Raw genomic sequence first — 16,336 nt, 5'->3', positions numbered from 1 at the left:
ACTTAGTTTCAGATGTTAATATTTTGCTTTTGCCAGATACTCTCTCTGCTAGTAGCCAATTACAGTTTTTGGTTCTATCGGTTATTTTATTTTCTGTCTATAAATATGCAAATATGAGAAATATTTTATGGAATTGTAGCAGTAAATTTTTTTACATGGTCTCTGATTGGCTGGGTCATACAGTGAAGTGTGTACAAGAATTTAAAGATGCAAATGTGAAAGCTACATACATCTTTTTAGGATGAACTAGTATCAACTGTATCCTTCTCCAATCAGTACTTCCCTTTGCATTCCTTGCCTGTCTCTCTGCTCCTTTGCCTTCTCTTTATGAGTATTGTTCCTGATTCGCTGGTTCTTTGCTTCTTTGTTGGATGCTCCTTTTGTACCTGCCGGCGGTCTGGCAGTCTTGGGACTTAAAAAAATTTTTATTAGTGTAGACGGAATGTGCAAATAGAGCTAAGTATTTTAAAAAAAAACTATTCCCTTTTGTAAATTTGGTAAGAATAAGGTGATACTTTATTTTTAATTTATGCACAATGGACACACGTAGACCTGTTTTAAGGATTAATAACAATATATTAATAATGATAGATTAAAATAGTAAAAGCTGTTGAAGTTCTATTCAATTTCCTCAGTAACATTGCTCTTCTGGGTTCTCTTTTATTTTTCTGTGCCTATTTCTTTTTATAAAGACTCCTCTAAATTGTGTATCTTTGAAGTTTCTTTGTAGAGTCTTTTCTGTCTTTAGAAAATTAATACCCAGGGGCGCCTGGGTGGCTCATTTGGTTAAGCGTCTGACTTTTGATTTTGGCTCAAGTCATGATCTTGCAGTTCCTGGGATCAAAACCTGCATTGGGCATCTGCTAACAGCAGATTCTCTCTCTCCCTCTCTCTCTGCTCCTCCCCACTGACTGTGCACACACACTCTCTCTCAAATAAATAAACATAAATAAATCTTGAAAAAAAGAAAAAAATACCCACAATCCAAAATTGATGTTTTCTGATGTTGGTGATTAAACACAGTAAAGTGCCATTTTTGCCTGTCAAGGCAAATTAAATCAGACCAGAGGGGAGCCTGAGGACAGTTATAGGATCACATAGAGCTGTGACCTGACAAGTCAGTGTGGACTTAGGTCCTGGAAATACAGAATGGAAGACTGAAGTCTTTAACATTATATTTAAACTTTTTCACCAAATTCTAGAATGTTAAGATTAAACCATACTTTTTTAATTAAAAAGAAAAGAGGAGCATAAAAGGAAGACCCAAGTTACAAAATGAGTATTAAACTCAAATATCATGTTACCTCTGAGAGGGAAAATATCTAAGAAGTTTAAATAATTTACTGACTGTGACCAGTAATAGTTTATTCAGGGAGACTAGGATTTGGGTGGTTATAACCCAGCCTTTAAAATTGGGTGGTATTAAGGGAAAGGCTTGTTTCCTCTTGTATTGTGTCTATTAGTTCCACGTCTAACAGTGGACATTGGGTTTGTTGACTGATTGGAATCAGTATGGTAATGTCATATTCTTGGTAAGAGTAATTGTAGCATCTAAAAATTTGAGTTAGATTTCATTGTCTCTTTTTAAAATACTCATTATTATGTCAGTGTTGCATTTAAATTACTTTACTTTTGGACAGCATTCCCAAAATTACAATTCATATGTCTGCTGAGGCACAAGTATCTAATGAGGTAGAAAAGGCAGAAAAGTTTTCTTTCAGTGAGGCAATAGTACGGATCAGTGGCATGTAGTATTATGTCAATAAAATATTCATAGTATATATTACACCATTAAAATATAATTATTAACTGTGAAGTCTTTTACATATTCCATTATATATGTCATGGGTTATATTTTGTGACATCTTTATAATTGAGATACGTAAATTTAACCTGTGGAAAGGAAAACTTAAACACAAGAAAGAGATGATTTTGTCTAGGTTTCAGTAAGCCTGACAAGTTTGAGGACCTGAGATCTAATTCCCAACTCCTGCATAGGCAGCTATTATAGGGAGTGGTTTCTGGTTATTTTAAAAACTAAGTAACATAGGGGAAAATCATTCTGAACCATTACATGTACTTAAAATAATCACCATTTTATAAAGTGTAGTATTATTTACATAGTGGAATGTTCTAAATTCATGAAGTCTAAAAAAATGCTCTAAGAGGGGAGGATAACAATAGTTAACTTACATGATGTGGTGATCTAACATTTAGTCAACCTCATTGTTGAATATGGATCTTTGTTGACTTTATTTTAAATTAAAAAATTGCCCGTGCTCTTTTCTTGGTCTTCCTTTTGTCTTTAGTTAACAGTTCATTTCCAGTTCATTAGGTTTTCAAAAGAGAGCTATTGTGTTTATTCATCTTGAGCTTGTGTGTTTCTCTGGATTTCAATCCTGTTTTCGTGTCTGAGTAACCCAGAACGCTGTCTTGAGAAACATGTGCAGAGAATGAGCTTGAACAGGCAGAGAAATGAATTAAATAAAAAGCCCTTTCAGGGGTTGAAATTTTATAAAGTTTAAGGGTTTTATTATATGTGTGCTTTTCATTCATGGGATTTGTATGCTAATTTCATCTACATTATATAATTTTGAAGTTACTGTATAGCAAGTAGTTTGCAAAAGTTTCAGCAATGTGGTACCACAGCAAATGTGATTTCTTAATTCCAGAAAGTTCTATGGTAGGTTTGTTTGCGTAAATGATGAGCACGTTTGAAATCATCATATAGGATTCAGTTTCACTTATGTGTGGTGTTATCTACCTTACTATAATTGAACTATATATTTTTTTCCAGAATTCATATTCTAAACGTGAAACTAATTATAACATTCATGATAGCTACATAATTAAAGCTATAAAATGTAAAGATTTAAAAATGTAAAGGTTCTTTTAAATTTTAAAGTATGGACTTTCTATAATCTAATCGATGTAAACTGAAACAGGGACAAATAAAAGGAATAGTAGAATATTTTTATTGAGTCCAGTTGAAGTTGTATTAAATCCTGGCTCTTACATTTAATAATATGATCTCTTTGGATAAGGAATATACTTTCTCTTTTCTTCAGATATTGTAACTTACAAGATTCATTAGATTCTGTGAATAAATTTAACCTTTTATGGTATTTTATATAGGATACTTTCATCACTGAGTATTCATTTGCTTTGATAGGTATTTTCAAAAAAGACAACAAGTGCATATTAAAGATTCAGACTGAACCTGAACTTGCTATATCTTTTATTATGTTTTGCTTTTTTTCCTCTTGTAAATTTACTGCTTTTTAAATGGGTTTTCTCTTTGATCATACTTAGCGTTATATGTCTGTAGGATCCTTAATTGCTTGGCCATGAGCAGGTCCAGGTGGTCATAAATTGATGCGTTTAGCTTTTTTTTTTTTTTTTTTTAGGAAGATTACCATTGGGGTAATATTAAAAACAATTTTTTTAATGTTTATTTTATTTTTGAGAGAGACAGAACATGAGCAGGGGAAGGGCAGAGAGAGAGGGAGACACAGAATCTGAAGCAGGCTCCAGGCTCCGAGCTGCCAGCACAGAGCCGGATGTGGGGCTCAAACCCACGAATCATGAGATCATGACCTGAACTGAAGTCAGACGCATAACCTACTGAGGCACCCGGGCACACCCATTGGGGTAATATTAAAGCCCTCCAACTTGCAATTTTTCCTTTTTTCCCCCAAATAAAGATTTTAAATGTCTGTAGTTAATTAGATATTTTTTTTGTGTGTTAATTTGATTTTTGTGTGTGTGTGTGATCTGGTTAATGCAAATCTACAGCATCATCTTGTTGTAGTGTTTTAGAAATTGTATTTACGTATAGTAGAAAATTAATCGCTTTAAGGCCTGATATAGTTATATTAATTAATCGCTTTAAGGCCTGAAATATAGTTACATTACCATTAATCATTTTTAGTTAGTAATCATATTTATGTTGTATTTTGAAATCATGCTTTTACAGCTTTTCTACTTTTTGATCAACCATTTTTTAAAAAAATTTTTAACATTTATTCATTTTTGAGAGACAAACACAGAACATGAGTGGAGGAGGGGCAGAGAGAGAGGGAGACACAGAATCCGAAGCAGGCTCCAGGCTCCCTGCTCCCAGCTGTCAGCACAGAGCCTGATGCAGGGCTCGAACCCACAAACCGTGAAGTTATGACCTGAGCCAAAGTCAGACACTTAACTGACTGAGCCACCCAGGCACCCCATAGCTCAAATTCTTGTTTGTTCAATAGCTGGTGATTTAGATTTTGGAATCATTATAATACAGTTGAAATAATATTTTAAACCATGAAAGTGAATAAAATATTCCAGAGGAGAGCATATAGAATAAGACGGAAAATACCAGAGATGAGAGAGCAAATCTGTGTGTACATGGAGTATGAAACTGTGCTGAGGTGAGACTTTGCTTAAAGATGCCTTCATTTGGATGTATTACTTGGCAGTCAAAAAGAATGAAATCTTGCCTTTTGCAACAAGGTGGATGGAACTAGAGTGTATTATGCTAAGCGAGATTAGAGAAGTGTCAGAGAAAGACAAATATCATATGACTTCAATCATATGCGGAATTTAAGATATAAAACAGATGAACATAAGGGAAGGGAAGCAAAACTAATATAAAAACAGAGGGGGACAAAACATAAGAAACTTAAATATAGAGAACAAACTGAGGGTTGGTGGAGAGGTTGTGGGTGGTGGGATGGGCTAAATGGGAGGAGCATTAAGGAGGATACTGGATGTTATATGTAGGGGACGAATCCCCAGATTCTACTCCTGAAATCATTACAGCATTATATACTAACTATCTTGGATGTAAATTTGAAGATGTATATCCATGAAAAAAAAAAGATACCTTCTTTTGCTATTTCAAGTTCTTAGAGGCTCAAAAGAAAATTGCACATGAAAGTGTAAACTAAAATGACATCAGAGTCCAGAGAGAAAAATTACATTACTGCAGGAGATCATTTCTGGCCCCTGACTGTCCATAGAAGCCAGAAAGCCATTCAGGTGCTTGCCATAGAGGTTGGGAAGGGAAACAAGCAAGTCACTTCGAATCAATCTAACCTAAAATTGTATTGAATTATTTTGCTTTCTTCTAGCCTTAAATTTTCTCATATGATGTGGCGTGCCTCTTATGGTCACTTTTACAGATATTGTTGTCAACTAGAGTGTTAATTGTGTCTAGTGTCATTAAGTCTGGTCTCTCTGTTATGGAGTCAGCCTCCTGTCTCTTTATCTTAGGATGGCAGAGGCAGATTGTCACGGAACAAAAGCACTGGCAGGCAGGAGACATAGAGGCTAAGCCTTTGGCCTTAGATAAGACCTTTAACCTCACTGTTGCCCAGAGCCTTCATCGTCTCAGCATGGACAATAAGAATGTTTGCCTCCCTCATGTGCTAAGTTTGTGGTGGATTTATCCTAAAAGTATGAGCTGTATGAAGTAAATTTTACAACTAAAATTTTATATAAGTTATAATTATTAATTACAGAACACTGATATTTTAGTTCTTTTAATGGACAATTTTGTTGTCATTGTTGGATATGCATAGAGGCCTTTCAGACCTGGCGTTAATATTTTCTGACAATCTCTTGAGTTAATTTTATATTTTGATTTAGAGATAGAAATTTGCTAGTAAACTTTTTAGCGTTTAAGCATAATATGTAATTATTTATTTCCCCATATTGTTTCCTCTTCAGAAGTGGCACACACTGAAATCTAGACACTTTGTTCAGGGAAAAGTGACATGGCTTGCTTTGGTGAGGAGTACACTGTGGGCTATGTGCTACTTGCTGTATTTGTATATATACAGAATTTTTTGTTACTGCTTTATATTTTAGTCTTAAATTATGTGCTTCTGTTTTGATCTTTATAAAAGTGGCATTGAGTCATTTACTGAAGACATTCATATTAATGAAAGCACTCTTTAAGCAGAGGAATAATAATTTTAAAAAAATAATAAGAGAATGAGATTCAGAACATTTAAAAGTTTGTGAATTTCTAGAGTCACTGGTTCTCAAAATGTGGCACCTGGTCCCAGCATCACTTGGGAACTTGTTAGCAACGCAAACTATCAGGCCCCATCCTAGATCTCCTAAATCAGAAATTTTAGAGGGTGAGGTCCCGCAGTGTCTTTTAATAGCCGTAGCCTTATAAGTAATTGTACTGTCTATGAACGTCTGAGAATCACTGCTTTAATTGGTTAAATTCTGCTACTTGGAAGGCAGTTTGAATTCCAGTCTTGAATATGTAGAAAGCTCAGTGCAACTCATTCCCCACCACAAAGGTAAACTAACTGCTCTTGTTGGTTCCATGACCTCAGGGCCCTAACACAGTTACAGTAGAATTGATTATCACTAAATGGACAACTGGGGAAACGTTAAATAACATCTAGTCAATTTCCACTTAATTGAGAGCAGGAATAGGTCTAACTTTTAAGGACTTACTTGGCTTTAAAATAATGTGTTTTAGATTGGCTAAAAAGATAGACTACCAGTCATGCAACCTACATTCATTCTTAAAGATAGAAGCATGCATTTGCATTTTCAAAACCTGAATATCCTTTTTTCTGCCTTTGGTGATTAGAAATTTCTAGGTAGAAAAAAAAATCTGTCAATATCATAGGGGAAAGTATGGTGTAAACTATATAGACCTAGTCTTTGTGTCCTAGGAACTCAGCATGTAGAATAGTTTTCTGGAATTTCAGTTTCTTCCTTCTTTCCCTCAAAAGAAGAACACTTCATTTACAAACAAAAACTTAGAGTTGAAATATTTCTTTTACCCCAAAGTATGTAGAAGAAGCTCTCCTTAGGTACAGTTAATATATTATTTGGAAATTATTTATAAATACTTATCCATATTGGACTAAACTAGGAATGTTTTGTTTATATTTAAGAATTACTGCATTACGTAACTCTTCCTAATTTATAGAAGTTTATGTGGTTGAATTTTATAGTGATAGCTTTGCTCTCTCTTATATCAGTGTGCAAATGGAATTTAACTTTTTCTGCCAGAAGTAATAAAAGGGAAAATAATAATTATTAAATAAATTGAATTTAAATCAATAAGTAGAGATTTAAAAATCTTATGCTTTTTCCTGGCAAGATACTTATCATGTCATCTTTCTGTTTAATTACAAATACAGTAGCCTACAAAATATAATTTACCATATGCAATATTTCTTCCTCATGAATTTCTCTGTTGAACACTTCAGAGCATGCTTTCAAAGAGGAAATATTTAGTTTATAGGAGAAATGGAAATCCAAGCTTAGATGTATAAGGAAGGAAGGTGTCATATAGGAAATGGATATGGTTAAATACACGTGGGAGTTAAGACTTGAATCACTTGTTTAAATGACCATTTGATAATGCTCCTATGATATTTACCCTCTAGATTCATTCATCCATTAGATTAAATTATTGTATAATGGCTTCAGTGACTTCTCAATGAAGAATTAGGTGAAATATTTTGATGCTATAAAATCTTAATATTCCTCAGACTGTTCAAAGTCACATCTTTATATTTTAGAAAGTGTATTCTTGCAGATGGGGAGGATTTTAACAAGTGTCTGTTTATTATAGCAAATGCTTCTCATGTAACAGAATTGGCTGTGACTTACTTTCAGATGCTACATTTTGTTTCTGTGAAATATTGTATATTTCATTCCAGTGATGTAATGTGTAAGTGTCCTATGCATCTGATTATTCATATAACTTTTATAACAATTCATCATTGTTGAAGTGCTTTCAAATCTATAATGTATAGGCATCCTAGCAGTCCTAATAGATGATATTCATTAATACTCCCTGTTTAGAAATGAAAATATGCTCAGTTATCTCTGGTGTGCATTAAAAAAATTTTTTTAAGTTTATTTATTTTGAGAGACAGTGTGAGTGGTGGAGGGGCAGAAAGAAGGAGAGAGAGAATCCTAAGCAGACTCCATACTGCCAGTGCAGAGCCTGACGTGAGGCTTGAACTCATGAAATCTCGAGATTATGACCTGAGCTGAAACCAAGAGTCAGAAGCGTAACCGACTGAACCACCTAGGTGCCCCCCTGATGTGCATTTTCAGTGTTGATTTTCATAATGATTTGAGGGTATATCAACTCAACATATAGCCCATTATCTCAATTATCTCAATCCTGGGCTGTAAATTGTGATTCTAGGTATTACTTAGGTACTCCACATCTTACTTTAGCCCTAACAAGAATTTGTCTCCAGAAGTATCCTTGTCCTCACTTAAAGATGAAGACACTAAAGGTCAAAGGTGGTTGGCGTAGGTGAGGAGTCCAGCATGTGGTTAATAATAGCTTGCACGAGTAGGCTACCTGGGTTTGATCTAGACTTCACTGCTTTAAGCCCTCTGACCTGGAGACGGTTTCCTAACCTCTCTAAGTCTCAGTTTCATTGAAAGGACAAAATAATACCAATCTCCCAGGATACTGTTTGGAAGACTGATAAGATCTAGTGTATGGAAACTGCTTGGCATACAGTGTGTGCTCAGTTACGTATCACATCTTATTACTAAGGAAATTATTTTAGGCCACTTCGATGGTAGGAAGTACACTGGTGCCAGTACCCCAAGTCATCTCACTCTTCTGTGGCTTTCTAATCAAGGGGAGAAATGCATACATGAAAATGACTAGTATTAAAGTAGCTCAAGCAGTTTTAAGAAGAGAGAGGTGGTAGGTATGAGGTCAGGAAACAGAGGACAAACTTCATGGAGGGGCATAGTTTGGGACTGGAGGCCCAGACGTAAAGTAAGATCTCTAAAAAGTCACATTAGTATATTTGTAAAACGAGAATGCGAAGGGAATGCATCTTTCCTGGACTCATCTTTGCACAGTATTTATTTAAATCCTTATTAGCCTTATTAACTAGTTATTAACTAGTTATTAACCTTAAACCTAAGAGCAACAGAAATATCTTTGGAAGAACTCTCCAGTGATCCTTCCCTAATATGTAGTTGTCACTTTTCCTACTTAAGCAGTTATACGTATTAAACATAAACCTTCCAACATTTAGAATTGTAAGCCCTGTTGTTTAAAAAGGGTTTGTTTTCTTTTTTCTTCCAAGATCCTGTAAAACTTTAATTAAATCCCATTTTGCTACTTAATCATTTCTGACATTCTTAGTTCTTTATTTCTATAACTTCTATTCCCAGCTAAGGGCAGAGTCTGATTTCTAATTACATCGGCTAATATCCCTAATACAAAGCCAGAAACAAATTGTAACTTGTTCTGAGTTGAATAGTGTCAGTGGTCCAGTAGCTCTGGTTGGAACTGACGCCAGTTGTTTTAATTGAAAATTAATTTTAAGAGATTCCTGATAATTTAGACATTTTAAAATTTGACACTAGTAATATCTGTCCATTTTTATAATTACATACTTTGCTTTTTGCAATGTGTAGGTTTTGGTTTTGTTGTTTTCTTTTTAACAGTAAACCTTTTTTTCTTTAATATGAAATTTATTGTCAAATTGCTTTCCATACAACACCCATTGCTCATCCCAACAGGTGCCCTCTTCAATGCCCATCACCCATTTTCCCCTCTCCCCCACCCTCCATCAACCCTCAGTTTATTCTCAGTTTTTAACAGTCTCTTATATTTTGGCTCCCTCCCTCTCTAACTTTTTTTTTTTATCCCTTCCCCTCCCCCATGGTCTTCTGTTAAGTTTCTCAGGATCCACATAAGAGTGAAAACATATGGTATCTGTCTTTCTCTGTATGACTTATTTCACTTAGCATAACATTCTCCAGTTCCATCTACGTTGCTACAAAAGGCCATATTTCATTCTTTTTCATTGCCACGTAGTATTCCATTGTGTATATAACCCACAATTTCTTTATCCATTCATCAGTTGATGGACATTCAGGCTCTTTCCATAATTTGGCTGTTGTTGAAAGTGCTGCTATAAACATTGGGGTACAAGTGCCCCTATGCATCAGCACTCCTGTATCTCTTGGCTAAATTCCTAGCAGTGTTATTGCTGGGAACACTCTTGCGCTGTTGGTGAGAATGCAAACTGGTGTAGCCACTCTGGAAAACAGTGTGGAGGTACCTCAAAAAATTAATAATAGATCTACCCTATGACCCAGCACTAGCACCGCTCGGAAGTTAACAGTAAATCTTACTGATATTTGGTGTAACTCTTTTTTTTTTTTTTTTTTTTTTTTTTTAATGTTTATTTACCTTTGAGAGAGAGAGACACAGAGCACAAGTGGGGGAGGGGCAAACAGAGAGGGAGACAGAGAGGGAGACACTGAATCCCACGCAAGCTCCAGGCTCCAAGCTGTCAGCACAGAGCCTGATGTGGGGCTTGAACTCACAAATGGTGAGATCATGACCTGAGCCGAAGTCAGACGCTCAACCCACTGAGCCACCCAGGCACCCCTGGTGTAACTCTTAAATGGTGCCTTGCACTGGAGCTTTTGGAAAAGTGAGAGTATAGTTAACCCTGACATTGTGAGGTTTTAATGCACTCAGTCAAATTTGACCATTAGAAAGCAAGCAGCAACAGAACAGGAAAGGAGAAAAAGCCTTTTTCTCTTCTACTTACATTGAGAAAGATTAACCATTTCCTTTGGTCTTGATTAACTGTTAGATCAATTTGTGTACCTCAACCTATTTTTTTGGCCCAAGGAAATATGTTCTTTGGCCTCTTGGAATTGTTACATTCAGAGGCCAAACTTTTGGCCTCTTCTTTCAAAGTGGTATGTTTCAAGTTCTTGCAAAAGCAAGAACTTGGCATAAGATTCCAGTGTGACACATGCACTGATTTACCAGAAAATATACTTCAGCGTGAAAATGTTTTATATGTGAGGCTTTGCTCAACTGGAGAGAAAATCTGGTTATTAGTAAATCTTGTTTTTTGCCAAGCCAGATTATCTTTGGTGCAATAAAAATCTAATGAAATGAGTCTTAAAAGGAATGTCAAAGTCAGTTTCACTTAATGATTTCTCTTATTTGACATTGAAGGTTAAAAATAGATCAGAAAAATGGAAATACTGTATTGTAATTGTATCTAAAAGGTTGCATATTATAACAAGATAATCTATAGGATCTGGGAAACACTGCTAATAATTTACCATTTATTAAATTACTATTGAGCTGCTGAATGCCAGGAACTTCACATATATTCTCATTACTCTTCACAATAACCCTGCAAAATTGTTTTTTTGTTTGTTTGGTTTTGATTACCAGTTCACATATTAGGACAGAGGCTCAAAGACCCTACACATTTTAATAAATGGCAAAGCTAAGATTTGAACTTAATTCTGCCAGATACTACTATTTTTTTTTTTTAATTTTTTTTTTTCAACGTTTATTTATTTTTGGGACAGAGAGAGACAGAGCATGAACGGGGGAGGGGCAGAGAGAGAGGGAGACACAGAATCGGAAACAGGCTCCAGGCTCTGAGCCATCAGCCCAGAGCCCGATGCGGGGCTCGAACTCACGGACCGTGAGATCGTGACCTGGCTGAAGTCGGACGCTTAACCGACTGCGCCACCCAGGCGCCCCCAGATACTACTATTAAATGAGATAATATTTGAGAGTGCTTGGAAAAATTCTAAGAACATAGCAGCTATTATTAGTACCCTCAGCTGTGGTGCCTCCCAAGCTACACACACACACACACACACACACACACACACACACACACACACACACACTATGAAGAAGAGAGATGGGAGGGGAGGAGAGAGAGCATTATAAAATGCTACCTCCAGAAGTAAGCATCCCACCATGGCAACAGACTTCCCCTTCAATCCATAATCCACAAGCAGTTAGGAAGGGGAAGGCATTTTACAGGATGGAATACATAGGAATAAACATAAAAATGTACAAATCTTTTTTTGTGGAAACTTTAAAATATTCTAGTGAGACAAAAAAATGCAGATATGAACAAAAGGAAGAAATTGCATGTTCTTGGATAGAATGATTCAAAATCACAACGATGTTAATTCTCCATGAGTTGATTTATAAATTTAGCAAGACTCTGCTATCAATACTAATCCCTTTTTCACCCAAAAGTTAGACAAGAAGATTCTAAACTTGATGGAAATATATTTCTTAATAAAGCATATGGTTGATTCTTTCTCCTCACCACTACTAGTTCACTGTTTAGATAAGTGTATATTAGTATGAAAATCATTTATTTTCATGAGTAAAGAGAAATGGGAGGCGTAGTTATAGAGGTACCATGCAGGTCTTTAAAACTCTTAAGTTATGTGCCAGAAATCATAATGAGCTCATCAGAAGTTGTTTCTATTAATTTAAATAAATTATTTATTTGTAATTAATAATTTTTAGCAATCTGTCCATTGACTTGGAAACCGTTCATTGACAAAGGAATATTTGCTTAGTCGTTATAGTAGCAGTAGAAACCGGTATTTCAAATTGTGTCTTTGTTAGGTATATAGAGACTTTTCCATTATAGCCCTTTGAAATCGCTCACTCTATCGTTGCTTTTTCCTTTTCTCCACAGTTGCATTACAGGCCTCCCCAGCTGACAGAAATGGAATTCAGGAAAACTGTAGAACAAAATTCAGAGAAGGCCTGAGTCTGCAAGAAGGAGAATTCTTATTACAGGTGAATTTTAGTAAATATAGCTTCTCCTAATAAAAAACATTGTAAATGGAAGACTAATTGATCAGTCTTTCAGTTATTCCCGTTTACTTAGAACTCACCCAGGGTGCTTCATGCCACGTTTACTGGGACTGCAACAGTGGTATAATGCTACTATATGAAAAAGTGTAATGGTATCGAGTAGATTAGAAGTCTACCTATCAGTTTCCCTATTGTATTTCTTTAAATAGCAAAACTCCTACATTATTTTAAAGGTTCTCATTTAAGACACCGAATTTATATGTACCTTTTCAGGACTATAGCTTCATTAAAGCAGTTAATTGTATTTACTTAACAGTTCAAAAATGTTCTTACCTGAATTTTATTTTTCACTATGTTCTTAACTCTTAGCTATGGGGTATGTCTTATCAACACGCTACAGATTTTCTTAACAGCTGTAAGTCCTAATTTTTGTTTTAGAACTTAGTTTCTAGATTTGTCTGTGAACATATTTTAATTTAATTTTCTTTTTTTTTACTCTATTTCTTGGAATTGATAGGATGCTTGATTGTCAGCTAAAATTCTCAGGTATTTATTTTGTTAAAAAAAGATAGAATGAGGATGTGTGCTTTGATATGTTATTACTATTAAGTGATCATCTTCAATTCTACCCGGTGAACCGAGTGAAGAACTTAGTTTGCCATTGTAACAGAAAGTAGCCGCAACTTTTGATAGCTCCCTTAATTCTTTCTGAAAATGCTTATGTGTAACCCAACAATCTATAACATTTTTTATTATAATTTTGTAATTACGAAAATTAAGTTTTGCACCCATTAGGTTAAAGAAATTAAATGTATTCAAGCATGAGTACTCAACCTGTCCCTGGCTGAGGATGTTTATGTGTGTAATAGCTTGAAACGTAAAGACTCCTTCTTCAGGTTATAGGAAAACATTCTAATAATTGTTGCTTCATGTGATTAAACACACACCATGGGTTATGTAGTAAAGTAATAAGGAAGTCCTTTATTTCAAATGAAAATAATCACATATGGAATGCTTAACATTTGGTAAAACTGTTTAAATTATGGGCCAATGATTTTTTTTTTCCCTCATAGAATATTTAGGCAAATTGTAAACATATTCTATGTCAACGACAAAGAATAAAAATAATACTAATGAAAAACTAGTCTCATTTTTTTAATTATCTGAAAATTGAAAACATTTAGGTCTTTAAAATAAATGCATCTGTTATGAATTATATTGCATATCAGTAGTAGATTTTCCATTTGGAAGCATCACACGTTATCTGATTTGCTAGTATCATGCTTGGCTGTTATCTCTTCTGAAACAGCTGACCAAAAACTTGTAGACACGTGAAAATGGCATACTTCATTATATACAGTTGCCATAATGGCGTCTAACTTTATACTTTCAACATGTGATTATCAACCAATTATCTCTCAGACATAGAGAATGTTTCCAGAGGTAGAGTATACCCTCTGGCATGAAACTTTTTAACGAGAAATCTCTTCCTTTGGTTTTAACTAAGGAGATACATAAAGAAAATGTTACATAATAGTTTATTAGCAAAAATTTTAAATAATTACTTTTAAACTTAGCTTAAATTTATTACTGTTTTACCAGGAATAAAAATGAAAAAAAAAATGACTTTTTGTATCTTCTCATTAGCCATTATTTATTTCAGACATTTATTTTCATTTATTTCATCACGTTCTGTCTGGTGCTATTTACTGTGGTGCTGATTATAATCAACAGCTTTGTTGTTGAGTTAAGAGCCATTGAAACAATAATTAACACTACTGATTGCAGTTTATTTGTCTTACGTTAAATAGTAAGTGAACCTCAACATGACTTTCAGATAGGTAGGGCAAATTTTTGTAAGTCTAAAGAATGATAATTTCTTTCATTAATATGTAATTACCATATTTTTATTGACTCTTTCAGTATAATAACTTTTTTCCATATAGTATTTAAGATCATTTGAGATATACATAAAATCAGGATGCATATATTCTTTTTAAAGGTTTTTTTATTTCTGGCAATTCACCGTCTAAGAGAGTGTGATATTATAACTTAAATTATCTTTGTGTCTTCTGGCATAATGAGCTCATTGGAAAGTACTAAATTCATTTCGCTGTTTGAGAAAGCAGGACACTCTACAAAATAAAATGCATATGATAAGTGGATACTCCTATCTAAAAAGAAGATATTTTTGGAAGGAAAAAATACAAAAACGGTATATCTATTATTACTGCCAACTGAAATTTAAGAATAATTTGTAGGGTGTTAATGAGTAAATATTTAAGTTCCCGGTGGGTGCCAGCCCCATTCCTTCTGGGGAAATCACCAGGCATTGTAGCCATAATCTCTGAAATCAAGAACTTTAGAGCCCAGTTGGGATTAAAAGTGTAACAGTCCTGCCACAGCTGGCAAGCAATACTCCTAGAGGAGGCAGACCATGATAGGTACGTAGACAGGCTTCATTGAGCAAGGCTGGTTGTTTCCTGGCTCAGCTTCGCTCTGTGACCTTCGGCAAGTTGTTTTGCAGTTCACCTCGTTTACCTGATTGCAATACTGGAATATGGCACCTACCTCAATGGAATGTTGACGAATAAACAAAAACGTTTAGAAAAGTGGCTGTTAAATAGTAGATGCTGTTTATTGTCTTTGCAGTCAGTTTTGCAGGCGTATATTAGAGATCAAGAATCTTGAAGATGAAAAAATTAGAGTGAAAAGGAAGACAGCTGCTGTTCATCTACTGTATCTAATAATTAAGTTAGATACTTACCTGACTTTGCTAGCATTCTAAGCACAGTGGCAATGTCTTGGTAATTCTCTAGTTCCAGTACTTGATAGCTGTCCTCTTCGGTTTGTCATCATTAATTAAGTGTTGAATTAGCTAATTGTTGTCATTATATACCTCAACAGTTCACAAAGCATGGTCATGTAAATATTTGCTCATTTCCACAACCTTATAGTAATGGTGCCTTATGGTTAATTGAGTGCCGACTCTGTGCCAGGCGCTAAGATGAAATAGGCTCTTAACCAAATTGCCTGTTTTTCAAATGATGACACTAAAATTTGAAGGCATAAATAACCAAAGCCACGGAGATAATAAGAGACTGGGAAAGCAATCCAGTTCAAATCTGACTCCAAACTGTATGGTTCTCACTAAACCACACCATTTCTCCTTTTACATGAAGAAGAGGAGAGTCTCAGAAGGGTTTAGCCATGATAAAATAGCAAAGAACACACTGAACTCTGCTGAGCTGAACTGAAGCAGGAAACAGTGAAGGCTTATAGAGATAAAATATGTGATAACCATAAATGTTTAAAGTGATCCAAATAAATACTCTTTCTTTTATCCAAGAGTATAGAAATATTAACAGTGGACTTGAGTAATGATTGAAAGAATAGAAAAGAATATAAATTTCTAAGCTGAAAGTAGGGGAGCAAAGGGAATAATAAAAATAAAAATTGGCCAAAAGCAGGTAAAATTGAAAGAAAAAGAAGTATAATATAGATGGAAATAATAGAAATAGCACATATAAAATGATAGCTTTAAACTTGACTATATTAGTAATTAGATGGACATTTGTCTTATATAAAATGACAGCTTTAAACTTGAATATATTAGTAATTAAAGTGTATATTTGTATTCCATGTATATTATGTGTATTTTATGTGCAGTCCATATATGTGATTATATTGCCAATAAAAGTTTTTAAATTG

The 16,336-nt window shown here is 34.6% G+C and overlaps 1 protein-coding gene across 2 annotated transcripts in view; it reads left to right on the top strand.

The window, feature by feature from the left end:
- Positions 1 to 16,336, top strand: part of AHR (aryl hydrocarbon receptor) — a 54,820-nt gene that overhangs the window by 17,668 nt on the left and 20,816 nt on the right. For both annotated transcript variants that reach the window (XM_086694901.1, XM_025929694.2), the window contains exon 3: positions 12,504 to 12,607. In XM_086694901.1, coding sequence (XP_086551027.1) covers positions 12,504 to 12,607 — 104 coding nt within the window. The remainder of the gene's footprint in view (positions 1 to 12,503; positions 12,608 to 16,336) is intronic.

Source organism: Puma concolor, chromosome A2 (assembly GCF_028749965.1).
Source record: "Puma concolor isolate L17-30 chromosome A2, mPumCon1.1.hap2, whole genome shotgun sequence".
In the NCBI taxonomy this organism is placed as follows: Eukaryota; Metazoa; Chordata; class Mammalia; order Carnivora; family Felidae; genus Puma; species Puma concolor.
The sequence above is the reverse complement of the archived record's forward strand: the minus strand, read 5'-3'. Positions and strand labels throughout refer to the sequence as shown.